At 42.2% G+C, this 21,473-nt stretch overlaps 1 protein-coding gene across 2 annotated transcripts in view; it reads right to left on the reverse strand.

Moving 5' to 3' along the window:
• FILIP1 (filamin A interacting protein 1) overlaps positions 1 to 21,473 on the reverse strand; it is a 201,596-nt gene that overhangs the window by 70,334 nt on the left and 109,789 nt on the right. For both annotated transcript variants that reach the window (XM_019537651.1, XM_019537650.1), the window contains exons 3-4: positions 14,123 to 14,296; positions 9,435 to 9,613 (exon numbers count right to left, since the gene is read on the reverse strand). In XM_019537651.1, the coding sequence (XP_019393196.1) occupies positions 9,435 to 9,613; positions 14,123 to 14,296 (353 nt within the window). The remainder of the gene's footprint in view (positions 1 to 9,434; positions 9,614 to 14,122; positions 14,297 to 21,473) is intronic.

A 21,473-nucleotide genomic window follows, 5' to 3' on the forward strand; every position in this document is an offset into this window, starting at 1 on the left:
CTGCCAGGAGTTACCAGGAATAATGGTCACAAGCTGGCAGAGGGTAGATTTAGGCTAGATATCAGGAGGCACTACTTCATGGTCAGGGCAGCTAGGATCTGGAACCAACTTCCAAGTGAAGTGGTGCTGGCTCCTATCCTGGGGGGTCTTTAAAAAGAGGTTAAATGAACACCTTGCTGGGGTCGTTTGACCCCAGTAATATTTCCTGCCATGGCAGGGGGTCGGACTAGATGATCTACTCATGTTCCTTCCAACCCTAGAAACTATGAAACTATAAGTCCCAGGTGATGGGAAAAGGCTAACATAGTGCCCATATTTAAGAAAGGGGAAAAGGAGGATCCAGGGAACTACAGGCCAGTCAGCCTCACCTCAGCCCTTGGAAAAATTGTTGAGAGATCCTCAAGAAATTCATTTCTAAGCACTAGGAGGATAAGATGATTAGGAACAGTCAGCATGGATTCACCAGGGGCAAGTCATGCCTGACCAACCTGATTGCCTTCTATGACAAGGTGACTGGTTCTGTGGATGTCGGGAGACCCGTGGATGTAGTGTGCCTTGATTTTAGCAAGGGTTTTCATACGTCTCCCACAACATTCTTGCAGGCAAGCTAAAGAAGGATGGGCTGGGTGAATGGACTTTAAGTTGGATAGGAATATAGCTGGAGCATCGGACTCAGAGGTTAGTAATCAATGGCTCGATGTCTAGTTGATATCAAGTGGAGTGCCCCAGGGGGAAGTCCTGGGGTGGGTTTTCTTCAATGTCTTCATCAACAACTTGGAAAATGGCATAGAATGCACCTTCAGCAAGTTATAGATGACACCAAGCTTGGGAGAGTAGTAGATATGCTGGAGGGTAGGGTTAGGATTCAGAGTGACCTAGACAAATTGGAGGATTGGACCAAAAGAAATCTCATGAGCCTCAATAAGGATAAGTGCAAAGTCCAGCACTTAGGATGGGTCAGTCCTATGCCCTGGTATAGGCTGGAGACTGACTGGCTAAGCAGCAGATCTGCAGAAAAGGACTTAGGAGTTAGAGTGGATAATAAATTGAATATGAGCCAACAGTATGCCCTTGTTGCCAAAAAGGTTAATGGCATACTAGGTTGTATTAGTAGGAGTGCTGCCAGCAGATCAAGGGAAGTGATTATTCCCCTCTATTCAGCACTGGTGAGGCCACATCTGGAGTAATTTGGCTATTTTTGGGTCCCCCACTACAGAAAAGATGTGGACAAATTGGAAAGAGTCCAGTGGAGGGAAACCAAAATGATGAGGTGGCTGGGGGACATAACTTATAAGGATTGGTTGAGGGAACTGGATTTATTTAGTATAGAAAAGAGAAGACTGAGAGAAGATTTAATAGCAGCCTTCAACTACATGAAGCGGGTTCAAAAGAGGATGAAGCTAGACTGTTCTTAGTGGTGGCAGATGACAGAACAAAGAGCAATGATCTCAAATTGCAGCAAGGGAAGTTTAGGTTAGATATTAGGAAGAATTTTCTCATTAGCAGGGTAGTAAAACGCTGGAACAAGTTAGCAAGAGAGGTGGTGAAATCTCCATCCTTGGAGGTTTTCAAGACCTGGCTAGACAAAGCTTTGGCTGGAATGATCTAGTTGGGGATGGTCCTGCTTTGAGCAAGGGGTTGGACTTGATGACCTCCTGAGGTCCCTTTCAACCTTAATTTCTATGATCCCATGATCCAGACTTTTATAGAGAGCAGGGAAAGGAGCTCCGACATCCCCAGAACGGGGAGGACCTTCCCACATCCCAGTACAAGCTATTAGCAGATGGGGTTAAACTGCAGGGTGTCCTCTGGGGTGTTGTTTTATTATTTTATTAAATATTATATTTGTTTTTATGATGTACTTTTATCGTAAGCTGCCCCAGGGTCCTTTGGGAAGGGCAGTACAAAAATCAAATAAATAAATAAAGCAATAAAAATGTTAGTGTCCATCTTGTCAACTAGTGCACTCTGAACTTCAATTATGGTTGGATTGTGAGTAGAGTAACTTCTCCTTGACCCCCTGTCTCCATTAAGTTTGACACCAAAACATTAAGACTGATGTTTTCCCAGGTACAGGAAACTTGAATAGAAATACTTCAATACACTTTTTTTCTGTATAATAATTTTCTCTTAAGGACTATACATCTCTTTTTTGCTTAGAAATAATTTTGGACGATTAGCTCAAATAGCATATGATGCTATTTAATATAATCCCAATAGTGACTATGAGACCAAACAGTTTTGAATAATATCCAAGTGTGAAGAGATAGCTTTGGATTACAGTCCAACTCATGGCAAATATCACATCCTGTTAACCTCACAATACTCTCTCATTGTTTTTCCAAAGCTGGATTATAGCTGTATGTTCTCCTACCATTTAAATATGTTTGGAGCAATTTTGTTTAAATTTGGGTAAGTTTACAACTCAGGAAAGATACAAGAACTGTGTAACTTGCATGCTTCAGTCAACATCTTAAGAGTCAGCTGGAACTATAAAATAAAACCTGCAGAATAGAGGATACTGGACCTTCACATTTACTTAACATTTGAAAATTGCATTGTTACATTTTTTATTTATTTGTGTTAATATTATTGGACCTGAGCTACTTAATCTGAAGTCCTACAATTTCACTGCAACAGGAGAAAAAATGAAGTATAAGAATAGCATATCAAACTAAAAGAGTGAGCCAACAAATATTTAATGATTGTAAAACTGTTGCCCTTATCTTAACTCAACTTTTCATTAAAAGCAAATGTTGGTTTATAGATGTGATTACAGATAGAAAGAGAATGACTGACTTCTTTTTACTGCTGCAAGTAATATTTGGTCAGGCTTGCAGGCAATGCTGTGGATTTCCATAATATCTCACTGTGTCAGGTTTTTCCTTTTGGATTACAATTTGGAAACAAGGATAGAGAAACACCAAAAACAAAACAAAACAAAACTCAAAAGAGAAAACCTTAAGTCAGAATAGAAATATGGCCAAGAAGTCTTGGGTTGCTATATGCAAAGTTCTATCTGTGAAAACGTTGATTTTCCATCCCTTGAGAGACAAGTCTTATTATACAATTAAGGACAAAATTCTGTGGTGAAGTAAGTCCTCAGGGGTTTATCTAAACTCTTTATGTGTGGTTAGGCTACACTGTCAACTCAGAGACATTTATTACCATTGAACATTTCTAAACTACATGCATTGGGTCAGACTATTCTCTGAACTAGTTACGGACTGCTTGATACCGTAATCTTTTCTCTCTGTCATCTCCTTCATTTCACTATGAAATAAAAACTCACTATAAAAACCAATGAATATTGTACATCTGAAGGGTATAACAGGCAAAGGCTATCCAGCTCCTATTGTCAATTCTGCTAGGGTATATTAAATAAAAGAAGAAAATGAAAATGTTTCTTAAAGGGAAGCTTGGTGTTGCCTCCCCTTGGGAAAAGGGAGACAGGAAACTTTCATAACAAAATCAGAAAAAAAGGAGTTAGAAACCTGCTAACATCAACACTCCCATTTTTTGTTTCAAGACGGCTGTGTTCTTTATTACTTACAGATCAGTTTCCTTTGCAGGTGATGTGGACCCAGCATTACATCACCAGAAGAGCAGCCAGGAGTATTTTGGTGCCAGGATGACTAAAGCAGAGAGGAATGTATTATCACAGACCACTGAGAAACTTGCCAATACATTCCTTGCTGGGGGTGCTGCTTCAAGGGAGGAGGAGAGGGAGACAATTTTGCATAAAGCCTCAAAGACGACATTGTAGAGGAAAGGGTTGGGGTCAAAGTCCTGCTGTCTTCTCTGCACAGATCTAATTATGGACACATACTTCAAAAAGAGGCTTTAACTAAAACCACATTTAGCAGGGCACCGCTTAAGGGATACAGCATAAATCCCCAGCTCTGTCTTTGAGGAAAACCCTAACTGCTTCACTGCACTTGGAACATTGTCCCATTGGCTTTGGGTGTAATTTGAGGCTTCAATAAAAAATGTAACCCCCAAATTATAATCTTTACTCCTTTAAATCTAAAATAGGTATGAGTATGTGTAATGCACATAGACATGCCCATACACATACATATGTTACTTATGTTAGGCTCAAATACTGCAATAAGCATATCAACAGAAAGAGAAGACACAATGTGTGGCATAGTATGTGTGGTTTTATTAGCCTGACCTTCCTTAATAGGAATCACCCCTAACAAGCACTAATATGCACTTTATATCACACCCATGCTGTAAATGACATGCTGGTATATACAGAAAAATCTATTTAGGAATGTTTTAGAGGGATTAAAGGTGGGTATTTTCTGTCTCCTTCTACAGGACTCGGGGTAGTGATTACCATCAGCCTGATCCTGAAACTTTAAATTAATGGGAGTTATGCTGCTGACTTCAATGGGTCTGTGCACACAAAACAAACAAAACAGGTCTGACCAGGGCAACAGAAACCAAACCATAAAGGAGTTGCTATGTTCAGTGATTCTATAACTGTTACAAACTTAAATGTTTTGCAAAATATTTCTCTCTGTTTGCCTATATAATAAAAATTGCTATAAAAACGTAAGCTGTAGTAATGCTATTATTGCAAGACATTTTTGCCAGCCAAAGTGAATGATTTCTAAATGCCACTGTGTGATTAAGCTGTAAGGCACAACAGGTTTTATTACACTGTAAATCCCTAGGTATGATGAAATTAACTTTTAACAGCTCATACGAGAGTATCTCTAGGAGATTTAGGTTTTTACAAAAGATGTCTGAAAAGATGGGGTGTTTCAGTGGGGCTTTTCTAGTACTTCTAGCTAATAGCTGATTGAATCACTAGTTGGGGTAAATTCAATTAGCTATTAGGTAAAAGCCCTACCAAAGTGTCTGATCTTTACAGATCTACAGAGCCAGGTTGAAGTAACACATGCTTCTTCCTTTTTTTTTATAGTGTCTTCAAGCAGCCACAGATCTAATGTAAAACCAAAACAGCTGTGGCTCATGGGTGCTGAGCACTCACTAATTTTTTTCAGTGGGTGCTTGAGCCCCAGAGCACCCATGGAGTTAGTGTCTCTGAATCCAGGTGGTAAATGTTAACACCTGCAAGCATTTTGTAAAATACCTCAGCTGGATCTAAAAGGCTTCTCTGCATCTCTAAGCAAGATCATGGTTTTAACTGCAAGATCAGGGTTTCCATTGAATGAATATGACTATGTTAAAGCATTTGTTTGACAAATATATGCCCATGGCACAAGACTGGTATAAGTTCTTTAATGGCACTATATAGTTCATTCTATTTCTATGCTCATCTCTGCTGACCTGGGAGTGGGGATGGGGCAGCAACCTAATACCGCTGTGGCTGTGCCAACCTCTGCCCTGAGCAGAGGTTTTTGGAGCCGTGGACAGACCCAAGAACTATCTTAGCTGCAACCAGCCTGACAGGGCCACTGATCTGGGCTGTCAAATCTGTGGTTGAATCCTGGGGAGGAGCATTACGGGGTTATGCTGAGAAAGCTCACTGAACTATGCCATTGCTGCATCAGTCCTTGCCCTCTGTAGTGTCCTACCCTAGATGTCATCCTGTTTTACCCACTTCTCTTTTCCCCCCAGTTTCCCTTGTACCCCACTGATGTCTTTGAAGAGGGCCTGGTAGTCCTCAGCCTTTTTTCTATATTTTCTTGACAGCTCTAAGTGGCCTTTCCCTTCCACATATTTTTTTTCAGCGAGATAAAGTACTATCTAGAAATCACTGCTCTTTCTGTGTATTGAATTTCTACAGAGAGCACTAGGGCAGTGTGGGAAGTGAGTCTGCCACATGCAGTATCCAGAAGCCTTTACACCTGTACAAAAGTTTCAGCCATAGGTTAAATGATGATTAACTCTGCCCTTCCCTAGACACAGGGAAACCTTTACCTAGAATCTTCACCCCCACAGGAGACTTTATGAATAAGGAAGTGTTGGCCATTATATGGCATCTCGTTTTCCTTAAAAACTCAACCCCTGCTCTAGGAGCACCTTCTGTTTCTACTACACGATCTCTCCATTCTCTCTCCCTACTGTAGAGCTGTTGTCTTCTTATAGGATTGTTTTTTTTCTACCAAGACTTTCTGAAGCAAACTTTTAAAACTGGCAGTCAAACACCTACAGCCATGTTGTGACACTTCTCCAAGCTGGAAGCAAGGAATTTTGGTGGTATCTTCAATTGGACCAAATATATATTTAGGAGAGAGGTTAAATAAGCTTTTGGGGTAAACATGTCATTCTTCAGAAATGATCTTAGGTTGCTTGACCTGAAAAAGAGCACATTGTGCTCAAAAGCTTGTTTAACGACTCGCTAGGCATGTCTACACATCCATTAATATGCTGCTGTTACAGTGCATTAACTTTGGTACCTCTGATATGAGGTACTAACTAAATGCGCAGTAGCCAGTGCTACTGTGTAGTCGTGCTGGTGCATGGTCTTTTTGTGATGGTTAATGTGCAGCAGACTAATTCTATTGCACATTAGCATGGCTTTTGATGTGATGTGTTAATGCACAGTAGAATTAGTCTGTTGCACACTTAACATCTCATGTAGATGCACCCTCTGACCTATACTGTTAGTTCAATAAAAGATATCACCAAACATCCTTACTTCTTGTATATTTCCTAGACCAGCCTGTCTACAAAAATGCTCCAAGCTGGATAAGTTTTGAACACTCCTATTCTTTTCCTGCCAATTTTCCATTTTTGTTTTGAGGAGATAAGCCATGTTCATATACAGATTTTTTTTGGTTCTGGCAAATCCTAGTTCTCTGTGCCCTTTTTCTCAATATGTAAAGGGGAGGTTGATTAGAAATATCTGATATGTTAATGTTTTTAAAGTGCATTGACATCTGGATCAAGTTAGTATGCATAGATACTGATTATATTATAATATTGTAAAGTGAATATCACTAATGAGGACTAGGGAAATGTTAGGACCCTGAACTGAAGCTGAGTTTTCCATGTATTTTCTTCTCATCACTGTTTATCTTCCTGTTACAAACCCCATCCTTTGACAAAAAAAGCCTTGCTGACTGCAGCTGCGATTTTTCTGCTGATTCATTCCATCAACCTCTCCCTCTCAATTAATCCTTCAAAGGATTTTACTTCCAATTTTCAAAACATAAAAAATGACTGAATCAAGTTTTTCAACAGTCAAAACCTAAGGGATCTGCTACAAAAGAGAGAGAGTTGAGATACTTAAGTCTAAATTAATTAACAGTTTTCATCCCATGGTGATTTTACTAATCTGCCTTGTAAGTGATCTGGAAGGACTACTTTTAAGAGGAAAGTGCATGCCCAATTTTTCATGTTCAGTCCCACACCATTTTTTCCCTGTTAGGTCATTGCTGAAAGTGAAATGATTTTTCTCATTAAGACCTTAAACCAGCAAAGAAGATTAAACAGCAAACATCAGATTCTTCTTGTCACTCAGCCTACATCAAAAGGGCTTCAACAGGTGCAGTTTTCCCCCAGCTACTAGCTACAGATGCATTGGTGACTGCAGCAAGTAAATCTGGCTGTTTCTAAGGGATCTGGTTTCAATATACATTTAAATTCAGACTCTCCAGTATCACTGTTTGCATAACACTTAAAGAGTGTAAACAATTAAAGTTTGAGAGACACAATAGAGCAGAGAAAAAGGAGATAATGCAAATGGAGAGGGATCTAGACACCTGAGAATTACTAAAGGGAGGTAAAATTTCTGAACTTCAAATCACTGTAGGGGAAAAAATCAATGTAGGTCAGCAAAGATAAATAGAGTATAATCTGGTTCTGTTTAGCATCCTACATGACTGAGTTGGGCTAAAGATAAGGCAATAAATGACAAACTGAAGTGAATTAATTTGTTGAGGTATAGGAAGTAAATCAGGTTACATTAGAACAATTTATCATGATAAGTTCTAAACTGCAAAAGTCCTGGTCCCAAATTAGTGAAGATAATGGGAAGCATCCTATTGACTTCAATGCACTTTGGGTCAGGGCATCTTTATATAGTATTTCAGTGGGCATACATAACTACCTATATATATATCCATATAAAAATAATTATATAAAAGAACCGTGACAGTTATAGTCTTTAACTGGAAGAATAAGCTAAAATACTTCCTCAAGTGCTTTAAATGGAATATTGTAAACATTTGGGAAAGATTCAGCAAAATTTGTGCTCTTAAAGTTTGTTAGTTAACTCAGCATGTTAAAAAATAGAGAAGTGAGACCAGTCCAACCAAGAAATACTCCATCTATGCAAAGATAGCTTGGACCCAACTAGGAAGCATACAGCAACAAGTAATTAACTCAGTGTACTTAACATCTAGCAGCTCATGCTGGCATAGTTAGGGCATGACAATTTCTGTAGGCAATAGCACACAAGGGAATAATGTACATAGCATTACATCCAGCTACTTATAACTTTTCAGCCTCAGTGACTAGGCATCTCTTCAGCTGTATTGACTGGGGAGCAGCCTTTGAAATGAGTCTGGAATAGGCTCAGACTCTGGAGCCATAGCCTTGCTCTGTCACAATACCTCCATGTATCTCAAGTAAAAAAGTACCTGAATTGGTTAGTTTTGGTTGGTCACAAAAATTGCTTATTATCTCTGTTCCCTGACTTAATGAGCATAACTCCTGTAACAACAAGTGCTTGAAGAACGTGTGAGCCAGGCCTATATCACTTCTCAGGCCAGCCTTGGGCCATCACTGAGAAACAAGCCCTCCCATACACTTTCACTGGAGGAGGGTGGAGTGGAAGAAGTAGGTAGGATTCGTTTCTCAGCAGTGATCCCAGGCTTAGCATGGAGGCCACCATGGTGACATGGCCATCTGGGCACTGAATTGGTTAGGAAAAGTAGCAGATAGGAAAGACTAGGCAAGTTTGAGAAAATGTTAAAGCACACAAGTTGCCTGAAGCATCTTCCTTCAAAAGTGCCAGCAGAAATTGTAAATTCACAATCTCAGAAGCAACTCTCTGTGATCTTCTTGCTTGTGTGCCACTGTTTTAATGTATGGTTTTGGAAACCTAGTCCTCCTGCAGTGTCCCAGCTCATAAAAAAACAAAACAAACAAAACAAAACAAGACAAAGAAAACACAGCACATCAGTTTAATTTACTTGAATGTGTCAGTTAAAAATATACCAGTTGAAATAAAATTTGAACTCCCTAAAAAGCTTCTAGAAGATGAACACAAAATGGAGGACAAAATGGATGAGTGGCCAAAGCAAATCCATGTTTAAATTCAAGAGCCAGCTCACAGGAATGGTGCTGGTATTCTCTCCATTCTAGACTTGAACAATGCTGTACTAATAATATGACTGTAGTGAACTTTACAACTGGTTTGCACGGGAGTCATTTAAAAATATTTCACAACTTAAGAGAGAAAGTTTCAAGAGGTTGAGGACCTTTTATATACTGTCTCTAATGCTCACCTTTCACGCTCCTGCTCCAAGAGGTTGGTAAAGTCATCACTCTTGTTCATGTAATCCGTATGCTTATGTTTCTCATTTTCCAGCTCATAAACTGTGCGCCGGTGGCACTTTTCTGCCAGCAGGAGCTGTTCCAACATGCGTCGGTAAGTCTCCTTCTGCTTTTCTTCAAGTCTGTCCAGCTGGATTGTTTAAAAGGAGAAGAAATTGTTTTCCTAACCAAGGATGTTACATTTGGTAAATGCAAGTTCAACAATTTTGTCTTGGGCTTTACATAAAGCAGTGACTAGGAATAAGGTTAATTGTAGGGGGGGAATCTATTTTTAATAATACTGTGACAAGAAACATGTGCTTAGTTCTCAAATATGTAAAAGACATAATCTTGCAGAGTTTCAGGATAATGAATAATACTTTTCCAGCATTGAGGCCCTGTTGTGATGAGGTGCTATGCACACTGTCCTCTCACTGACTTAAAGAAGACTGGTACGTTTTGCATCACGTAGCACGCAGGACTGAACCAATGATCTAAGAACCTAAGCCTACAACATGATCAGCAACCCCTGTAATGTGGTGAACATCCTCAGGAACTACAAAAGTCAACGGCAACTGAATGCCTGAGAAAAGCAGAAGGGAGATGCCAATGCAAAAATATTGATGCTTAATGTTTGTTTGCATGCACTTACATACCACATTTAAGTGTCTGTGTAACAAAAGAGGGTGAGTATGTAGGGCCTACCACCTATGATGCACTAGCTGCTCTGTGATTACTGCCCATATATAAACTTTACCCCAGGGTAAATGAGACTACCCCGTGGCAGTTTGTCCCACACAATGAAATAAGGGTAAACTACAGTGAGATAGTTTTCATTTGTCATAGGGTAAAATGCACACACAGGCAGTTACTAAGAATAGTTAGTATACTGTAGATCCCTGCCTTGATGTACCTCATAGTAGCTTGTTCATGTACCTGTGTCTTAAATGTTGCAATTGAGTATCTTGATGGGAGCTAAATGCTCAAGATTGAAAGCTGAACTGTGTAACTTCAGCATACATTCCTGTAAAAGTACATTCTCATGTGAGCTATAACAAATATCATATTTGGCTAGATAAATACAGTACCTTTCTGTTCACGTACCTCCAAGGTTTTTATTGGGTTCTTCACAGACGACACTCAACCTACTCATTGTAGGAATGAAAATAGCCAAGTGCTGTTTTATAATATCACTGTATGGGCTAAGGGGAAGAGGATAAAAGGACTGCAGCCATTTTGAAACAATCCTTTAGATATTAAATACCTTAATCAGAGATGCTCATTAAATTTCATGAAGGAGAGACAGCCTGGCATGGATTCACATTGGGAGAGAAGGTCTTCTAAAGCCAGAAAATATCATCACAGTATTCTAATGCCAACCATTTTATAATAAGCTTTCTGGACAGGTTTTTTTACAGTGAATGGAGACCTCACAAGACCAAAGACGACTTTAGATAAAGTTCCTGTTATGCTATTTTAGTGTTGTTTCTGAATATTTTGTGTATCTTCATGTATTCAGTGCTGTTCAATGTGTTTTATTAATGATTTAGGTTCTGACTTGGAAAGCTTCGTGAGCAAGTGCAGACAACACAAAACTGGGAAGGACTGTGAATATGTCAGAGGGTGGGAGTACAATGCAGAAGGATCTCCATAAATTGGAAAGATGGGCTGAAGCTAACAGTATGGAGTTCAAAGCAGACAAATGGAAGGGGCTACACCTTGGGAAGAATAATCAAAAACACAAATACAAAATGGGTGACAGCTGACTGGATGGCAGCACTATCGAGAAGGGTCTAGGAGTCTTGGTAGACCACAGATTCGGTATGAGTCTACAGTGTGATGCAGCCTCACAAAAGGGAAAAGTGATTTTTTGGGATGCATCCATAGAAGAATTAGATGCAAGATGAGGAAGGCGATAGTGCCTCTCTACTCAGCACTAAGTAGGCCTCATCTAGAGTATAATGTGTAGTTCTGGGCTCCTTATTTTATAAAGGACACAGAGAAGTTAGAAAGGGCCCAGAGATGGGTAACAAAGATGATAAAGGGCTTGCAGAATAGGTGCTTAAGTGAAGAACATCATAGCAGTCTGCAAATACTTGAAGGGCTGCCATAAAGAAGAGGGGAAGCACCTTTTCTCTCTTGTTGCAGAGAGGACATGGACAATGGCTTGAGGTTACAGCAAGGTAGGTTTAAGTTGGATATCAGGAAAAACTGTTAGAGCAGTGAGGCTGTGGAATAGACTGCCTAGGGAATTTGTGGATTCTCCATCACTGGAGGTATTCAAGTAGAGGTTGGACAGTCACTGGTCAGAAATGACCTAGAGATAGCTACACCCATGTTCTATTATGGGTATTTCCCAGGCTTCTAGCCTTTGCTGATTGCCTCTCTCCTGCTTTCCCTTACATGTATCAGGGTGTTTTTAAGTCTCTCTCAGAAGTATTGGGTGTTGGCTATAGCCAAGGCCGAGGATTTTAACTGTGGTGTACCAATGTTCCTGTTGAGACTAAAGCCAGAAGTTCCTGGCTAGAGATTCTTGCCCCTCCACACAGGTTCAGACTGGTCACCATATCTGGAGTCAGGAAGGAATTTTACACAATGATCAGATTGGTATGGCCCATAGGGGTTTTTACTTTTGTCTGTAGTGGGAAGCATGGTCCTCTACCTAGGATCTCTTGAGTATAAATTGACATTTCATAGAAGCAGGATATTTGGCTGCCATGGTTTCCCTGCTGGCAGGTTAGGAAATTAGGTCTGTGTTGTGACAGGGTTGACAGCAGTTTTATGAAGAGTTTATATTAGGTATTGTGTAGGATGGTTTGGATAAGGATGATCCTACCTCAGGCAGAAAGTTGAACTAGATGACCTCTGGAGGTCCCTTCCAGTCCTGTTTCTCTAAGATTTTTGTGCTTTCTATGCTGTCCCTGAATGCTACAATTGATTTTGTTTCCTAGATACCAAATTAAAGGTATAACAGCATCTTTTAAAATATCTTCTAACCAACAGTTAATTATGAATAGTGCAGTATTCTAGTAGCCAGGGAACTTTGCAAAAATGTACATAAATTGTGACTTACTATATATCAAGTGCATCTACACATGCTTTAATATGCATTAGCCTTTTTTTAATGTGCATTAGTGTCACTGAAAAACTGTGCTTTTAGTAAATATGCTCTAAGACAGGCTAATGTGCATTTTCCTAGTACCTCACAACTGACTCAGGGCTCCTATTCACATGCACTAAGCCTGCTCCAATATGCTGGAAATCCAGAAGATTAATCAAGTCTTCTGGAGTGTGAAAATGTATTCATTCCAGCAGAGTCTAGTATCATGTATATGAAGATCCTTGTGCTGAAAAATGGCAGCGGGGTACTTTGAACTAAACCTCATTTATCTTCCAGTGATAAAGAGTTCACAAATTCCCTAAGTAGTCTATTCCACTGCCTAACTGTTCTAACAGTGAAGAAGTTTTTCCTGATATCCAGCCTAAACCTACTTTGCTGTAACCTCAAGCCATTGGTCCATATCCTCTGTGCCACAAGAGAGAAAAAGTATTTTCCCTCTTCATTAACTAAAGTGTGTTAATGCATGTATAGATGCACCCATTGTTGGGTACTCCACAAAACTTAATGGAGACCAAAGATGTCCTTTTACACTTTGTGCCATGTGCTGGGTACTCCATCAGACACAAGGACTTTACTTGATCTCAGATCTGTTATGTGGTAGTATAATTCAGTAGACTTCAATTCCAGGATCAGATCCCACAGTTGTAATTTGGGGATTCTTCTGACTCCCTTTAGTCAGGGGTGGGAGGGAATATCTTCCAAACACGGAGTGTCATTATGGGTTTATGGAGGTGTGAGATCCATAGATACAAAGGTATGTTTCTTCCAAACATAGTCACGTTGGGTTTACAAAGGTGAGATAGCTGTTCACATGATGATAATCTAATATGACTATTGGTGGATCAGTGATTTCCTAAAGTACAGTGTGGCATACCAGGAAGATGGGCAGAGAGCAGTGAAACAATAGTGAAAGTGGGAAAGAGGAACCTGCTTCCAGCCAAGACTGCTGCTGCTGTCCCTGGTTGACCTGGGGTGGAGGAGGGAAGGCCATGGGGACAATGCCCACATCAGCTTGGGACAATGGTGGCTGTGCACAACTTCCTCCTTCCAGCACCTGCTCCCAGCCAGGAGGGGACTTCGGGGGAAGGGGTAGAAGGGAATGAGCTCTGGAAGGAGGAACCTGCATGCTATTGCCACTGTCCCCTGCCAAATGAGTCGCACTAGACAGTTGTAGCCTGTGGCTGGAGTGTAGTAGGAGGCCTTGCTCGGAGGCTCCCCCTAGTTAGCCAAGGACAGTGACAGAAGGGAAGTGTAGCCTCAACCCCACACCACCCGTGTATCCTCCCCTTCCACCTAGAGGAAGCAGAACCCTAAGGAACATGACAGTTTTGTTATGATTGTATTCAAACCAATGATACTGCATGGAAAAAGTATTATTGGCTTAGGGACAGATAAACAGTCACATCCTCTTTAGTTCTTTTTATTTTGCATACGTGCTGAATATTCTCCTCTTGAATGCAAGGTAAATGAGGTTTATTTTTAGGTCCTGAAGAGAATCTCTGTTCATCCTAGGGAATTTCATAAGTTTTTTTTTTTTACCTCTGAAATAGGTTTCTCATAGACATCTTCCCCTATGGATTTTTCTTCGGCAAGGATAGCATCTCTGTGTAATACTCTTAGGACATTCTCTGGAGCCGCAGATCCATAGTGAGCTTCTAAAACTTCAGGTTTGGTCTTCTCTGTCTTCAGCATCTGGATCACATCTTCCCTGGCCTGTGAAAATTACAATTCAGTGCAATTAGACAACCTGCAACCAACGGACAAACTAACTTTTACCACTGCAACTACACTCTACACATGCCCCTACAGTGCCATCGCTACTGTGCCATCATCTAGTACTTCCTCTAGGCAGCACAGTTATTTTTAGCCACTATGCCACCATAGTGATGTGATATAGTAAGGGTGTGTGTCATTATGGCAACATAGCTCTGGTACCACAGTTTTTGCCCACCAAAGCTATGTCGCCGTAGCACGTTGCTATAGTGATATAGTATCTTGTCTCATGTAGATGTGCCCAGCGTGTATAACATGTACTGTACACGTGCCAAAAAAAAAAAGATAAAACCAATGTAAGATCTCAATAGCTGGGAAGTACCTGAATAAAATTTGCCTGTGTGAGCTGAATTTGACCCCTTGTATATATGAAATATGACTTACCCAGGATTACATATGAAGCCTATAGCTGCCAGGAATAATATTCTGTGACACAGGGCCCCAGCACAAAGCCTTAATCTATTCAGAATAACAGTTAGCAACCTTGTTAGGTGACTGGCACAATGTCCCAGCTCAGGTCCAAGGTGGGCTGGCACTGGGACCTGGCCACTGTCACTGCTACCACCACTTCTCTCCACCTCTAAGTTGTAATACAGATGAAGTCCCAGCCACCAAACACTGCCAAACCCTTCAGCTTTGCAAACTGGATCCAGTGGCTCAGCAGGATGGATCTAGGCTGTAGATTGCCAACCCCCAAAATAGAATACCCTTGTTCTTTTAAACCTACAGCTTCATACATTGTCTACCCTGCAGGAGTCCTGTAGAATTAAGAATATGTTATGACATACTAAGAATGTATAATACAGAACACACAAGATTAAATTAAGATATCTAAGGCAACTGTATTTCTTGTGCTTCTTAACTAGTAAGTGCTTGACTTTGCAATCTTACTATTTTTAAAAGCAAATGTTTGTATTCCAATTCATTTTTTTTAAAAAGAAACTGAGCAAAAAATTATGCAGTTATTCAGATCAATCCCAATTGATGCCAATAAAATATTTTTACTGCATGTACTCTTTCTTTGATATTCCTGGAATGTTTTAGACAGTTTAAAGAATATTTTGGTGATTTTTTTTTTTTGCATTTATCAGGCATAAAGATCAAGTATCTTAGTTACCATGAGCCCAGTGCTTCTGGAATCAAATGAAGCCATAAAAAGCCTAAAAAATGGCATGATATATCTTTTCAATGTATAAAAATATCTTGAGAGTACTGAAGAAAGCCAAGTTTTTCTGGACTGACTCTGTAGTTGGGAGAGATGTTAGTGACCTTTCAACCATCAAGTGTTCAGACCTGACAAAGGGCACACTGTGTCTGAAAGCTTATTTAGCATCTCTCTCAACTATATAGTTGGTCCAATAAACTATATAGGTGGCTCAAGGGGCTTTGCCTTCATAACAGTGGCAGTGGCAGCACTGTGTGGGGAGTGGTGACCAAGGTGCTGACTGAGGCTGAGGTAGCAGTACAGCTGGGATGAAAGCAGCCTACGCTTGGAGCTGAGCTCTATTAAAGTGAGTCCCCACTCCAAAACATTGCCCTGCTTTTAAGGATCCAGGCCTCCGTTCAGGTCTAAGCCCCATTCTTAGAGCATACTTAAAAGATCAGGATCAACAGAAAAAGAGGATGTGTAAGTGTCCTCTCTTCCAACCGTCATCCATCAGTTCAAGGGTGAGAGTTCACATACAGGATATGGGAGACCTACAGCAGTTCCCTCCTCTACCTCAGAGGATTCAAGCCAACATCTCCCGCAAGAGTGCCTTAGCCACCAGGCTAGACCATATGTTTAGAAGAGGCTTCAGTTGAAACTATTACATTTTGCACGGCAACACACAGATTTACGGGAACAGAGAAAGAAAGCATATTGGAAGGATAGTTCTTTAGCCTGCCTAAGCCCCAAATATAGTCAGGATTTATGACCCAACCCTGCTTGTGCCATTTTCTATTGCCTAGCTTCGACAGCTCCCCACTCAGTGTGGTAGCTGTAGTAAATCTTATTCTGAGGTGCCTGAACCTTCCCATACATTATGTAAGAAGCCAGCATTGATAACTTTGCTACTATAGGCACCTAATCCTTTTTGTGGTTTTAATTCATCATTCACATTATCGTCTTTCCAAGGATATCAGCTGTAATGAAAAAGACTAAGTAGTCTGAGTTCTAGCCTGCTGTTCTTGTAAGGAACACTTAGGCTAGGAACAGACATTCAAAAAGCCAGAGTCTAAATTGATTCAATCTTTCCAGGTTAGTCTAACCTGCCTAGATTGAACCAATTGGCAAATGAATACACATCAGGAAATGCAGGCGCATGCCTGCAGTGGCTCAGGCTAGAAGCCGGGGCGTGCTAGAGCAGCCCTCAGCTATAGGGAAGCTAGGGGAGAGGGGTGGGGAGTGTGGCCAACCCTGGCAGTAGCCTCAAGTAAATTGGCCAGGGAAGGCATTACATTTGTCTACATCAGGTTGCTAGGATGCATCAGAGCCTGTGCTAATAATAAACAGAATAGAAACTGATTTTATCTGATAAAAAAGAAGACCAGGAATGGAGGAGTTCTGAAGTGTAACTGTTCTTGATATTTATTGGGCACCAGGATCACAGACAAAGTGGCAACTGTTGAACCTACTGGATCATGGCGTATGCATGAGGGCCACCCAGACCTTCAGTGCATATGCCTGGGCAGAAAGTTTTGGAGGAGTGGAAGCTGCCCAGCCCTTCCATCCTCTCTTTAGGGTACTGAGACAAAATCCAAAGACCAGACTGCGTCCAGATGTTTGGTGTCTCTATGGCTGTAGATGGATACACAGCTGCGAATCAAACCTAAGTCTCCTGGGTTGAGTTGGGTTGACTCAACCACTGAACCATAGGGGACTACTTCACAGACAACCCCATCACTTCTAGTATTTCTCAGTTTTTACAAAACCAGTTAATCTCCCTAAAATTTCTCATTTTGGGTCCAGCAGGAATAATCCAAAATAGTGGGCCTGTGAAATTAATAATTTCATATTACCTCCAAATGACTGATTTTCCACTGACACAAAGAACTCACGTGGTGCTGTTTTGTTTCAGGGTACCAGGCAGTTAAATCTAACCTTAGCACCTGGGCCATTCACAAATAGCAAGCAAAATAATCCTAGGAAAAAGACATATATACTCGGTGAAAAAAGGGGCGGGAAATTAAGGGTGATGCTAAAGTGCTTTTGACTACCAGAGAGGGGCTATATTATAATCCCTACTGACAGATATGCTTTAGGACTCCATTCACTTCACTGCTGTTTATAAAGTACATGATCACTCAGGACACAGACATGAGAAAGAGATTTTGGATTGGAAATATAGTTGCCTATAAATCACAGCCCATGGTTGTTGGTGGTTTTTTTGTGGAATCAAGTCTTTTTGGCACAAGAAATCCATCTTTCTATGCCATTTTTCCCTTGGAAATGTGATAAGCAGGAAAATCTGGGAGACGGGAGATGACTAGATATTTCAAGTTTCTTTTCATTGAAGCCTTTTTTGAAAGTTTGAAAGTAATCAAGCCTGCCTTTTACATTCAGTGTATGGATCTTAGAAAATTAATTTTTTTTAGCTTTTTGTGTTATGTTTACTCATAACTAAAATTGATAGGAACCACCCGATTGTTTTTACATGCTATTTAAATTGTACAGTCTTTGAAGCTGCTACTTTTATTTCATTTTCCTTTACTTCTGTATAAAGTTGCAGCTTTGTTTTAATGCTGTAAATCAACCTTTTCGAATGTGGGGCGGATCACGAACTTTTTATCACCCAGTGGGCCCCTGAGCCACATTCAAAGACTTCACAGGAAGTGGTATCACATCAGGAAGTGATGTCATGTGACCTTTGACACCAATGAAGTTGCAGGAAGTGACAATGAAATAGGTCTAACCAGTTCAAAACTCTCCCTCTATAGCATCCACCTCTACCACCGTTCGGGACAGGATACTGAGCTAGCTGGACCATGGGGCTGACGAAGCATGTCACTTTTTATGCTCTTATGTTCAGAAGCTCTTATGTTCTTTGGCTGAGCTTCCAAACCATGGCTGGGATTTGCAAAAAGGGTAGATAGGCATGTTACAAAGTTGTCACAAAAGATTTGGAGCCCTCTAAATCCCATTCATTATAATGGAAGTTGGCCTTTTGACTCAGCTTTGAAAATCTCAGCCCAAGGTGCCAGCCAAATAAGTCAAAATATATTTTGCATTTCCATGCAGTGCATCTAAGTGGGCGCAGGCAGGGGGGAAATGCAGCTGCGGCCCAGCCGCTCCGGCTGGGCTCTCCCGTCCCGTCCTGTCCCGAGCGGCACGCTGCCGCTGGCCGGGGCAGACCCGGCCGGGCTCCTCCCATCCCCGGCAGCACGTGGGAAGCCGGCTTCAGCTTCTTGCCGCTTTTCCTGGCCGGTGCTGACCCGGCTGGGTCCATCCCACCTGGAGCAGCATGCGGCTGAAGCCAGGTTCCTACGAGCTGCTGGGGACGCGAGCAGGCCGGCCGGGTCTGCCCCGGCCAGCAGAAGCGGCGGCGAAGCCGTGTGCCGCTCGGGGAGCGACGAGCCCAGCCGTAGTGGCAAGGGCTCAGCTGCATTTTCTCCCTGCCTGCGCCCGTCAGTCCCGAGCGGCCCCCGGCTCCGCCGCCGCCCCTGCCGGCTCGTGCCGCCCCGCCGGGCTCCTCCCGTCCCCAGCAGCACGTGGGAATCCGCGCTGCGCCGGATGGGACAGACCCGCCCGCGTCGGCACCGGCCGGCAGAGGCGGCGGCGGAGCCGGGGGCGCTCGGGACTGACGGGCGCAGGCAGGGGAAGTGGAGCTGGGCCCCTGCTGCTCCGCTGTCCCGAGCGGCACGCGGCTACTCCTCTTCGCGCGCTGCGCGTCGGCAGCGTGAAGCTGACGCCATGCGTGCGGGAACCACGTCCCTTCAGCGGCCTTTGGGAAGCTGCTGAGGGGCTGGGGGAGGGACAGGGGGTGGGCGTGAAAGTAACCCGTGTTTACTTTCGTTTCCCGTCGCAGCACCGCGGGCCTCAGAAAATGCCTTGGCGGGCCGCATGTTGGACAAGCCTGCTGTAAATAACAGTTGGGGTCAATGTAAACTAACACCCAGATTACTTTCACTTGTTAAAGTGGAAAGGTTTTTAGGGCTGGAACTGCAAAGGGGCTGAGTTCTACCTCACTCCTGCCTTAGGTACCAAAATACAAATGTGTACTCCATTAACATCTCTGGCCAGCTGTCCCTTAAGTATGTCCGAAAACACAGCTGGTGGTAATAGCCACTCCCCGTTTAGACAGCTTAGCAACCAAACTTCTTGATTTATCGACAAGACTGTTATGCAGCAATAGTGCAAGCCTCCCCATAGTACCCAGGCAATTTGCGCCAATGTATTTCTGCTGTGTAGTCTGTTCTCCATACCAACTCAGTCTTTGTCCTTTTCCATGAGCCTGCTGTCAGAACTGCTATTTAGTTAGCATCCACTAAAATAAAATTTTGTGATGAGAAATTTGTTAACTGGGAAGTAGGCTGAGCCTGTCAAATTTATTTTGCGTGAGCCACCAAAGAGCTATTAAATTATAACAATTTCTTGATTTGTGGTAGATGGAGAAAGTGATCATCTCACGGTGACAGTGACCATGAGATGATCGCTTTCTCCATCCACCACAAATCAATCCCTGATTTTAGGAAAGCTGATTTCCACAAACTCAGGAGATTGGTTGGCAAGGCCCTGTGGTACCATGATCTGAGTAGGACCAGAGTACAAGAAAAATGGTTGTTCCTCAAGGAAGCCATCCTAAAAGCTCAAAGGAAGTCTATGCCCTTTGACAAGAAAGGCAGCAAAAGTGCTAGGAGACCCCCTTGGCTCAACAGGGAAGTCATGGACCTCATGACATTAAAACGAGAAGTTTACAGGGGTGAAAGTCAGGAATGTCAACCAAAGAGGAGTATTCAGCAAGAGCCCATAGCTGTAGGAAGCAGATCAGGAGAGCTAAAGCACTAACTGAACAGAAACTGGCAACTGGAATCAAGAACAACAAAAAGTCCTTCTTTAGATGCATACAAAGTCGAAAAAAGAACAAGGGAAGCATAGGACCCCAATGAATGAAATGGGATGACTGATAACCAACACTCAGGACAAAACTGAACTCTTGAATGATTAGTTCATGTCGGTATGCTACCAATCCAAGGGTGTCAGCTTGCTTGCCATGCTACCAGATCATCATGGCAACGGTAACCACCCTTCCTCAGTTAGTGTAAATCTTATGGGGGAACACCTACAGAGGCTAAATATCTACAAGTCAGCAGGACCAGATGAACTACACCAAAAAGTGCTAAAAGAACTAGTAAACATTGTGTGACAGATGGCAGAGTTATTTGAAGACTCATGGCACTTGGGAGAGGTCCCAGAAGATTGGAAAAAAGCCAGTGTGGTACCTATCTTTAAGAAAAGGAGAAGGGAGGACCCAGGAGATTATAGGCCAATTAATTTGACCTCAATCCCTGGTAAAATCCTGGAGAAAATTATCAAAGAATCCATTACACACAGGCTAAGCAATGATAGTTTTCTAAAGGCTAGCCAACATGGCTTTGTAACAGGCAGGTCATGCCAAACCAACCTCATTTCCTTCTACGATCAGGTAACTCGCCACCTGAATAGGGTAAATGAGGTTGATGTCATATACTTGGACTTCAGAAAGGCCTTTGACCTGGTCTCCCATGATGTCCTCATGGTGAAATTGGGAGAACGAGGCCTCAACTAATTTACGGTTCAGTGGCTAGGCAACTGGCTCTGTGGTAGGACCCAAAGGGATTGATGGAATGGAGTCAGCATGGCAGAAGGGGACCAGTGGCATCCTACAGGGCTCAGTACTCAGACCAGTGCTCTTCAACACATTCATTGATAATTTGGATGAAGGTATCAGAAGCAAACTGGCTAACTTCGCTGACGACATCAAACTATCATAGAATCATAGAAGTAGGGTCAGAAGGGACCTTGTAGATCTTCAAGTCTGACCCCCTGCCTGGGCAGGAGAAACACTGGGCTCAAATGACTCCAGCCAGGTAGGCATCAAGCCTCCTCTTAAAGACCCCCAGGGTAGGAGCCAGCACCACGTCCCTTGGAAGTTGGTTC

The sequence above is a fragment of the Crocodylus porosus genome, unplaced genomic scaffold, assembly GCF_001723895.1.
Source record: "Crocodylus porosus isolate Cpor-Errol unplaced genomic scaffold, CroPor_comp1, whole genome shotgun sequence".
NCBI classification, from domain to species: Eukaryota; Metazoa; Chordata; order Crocodylia; family Crocodylidae; genus Crocodylus; species Crocodylus porosus.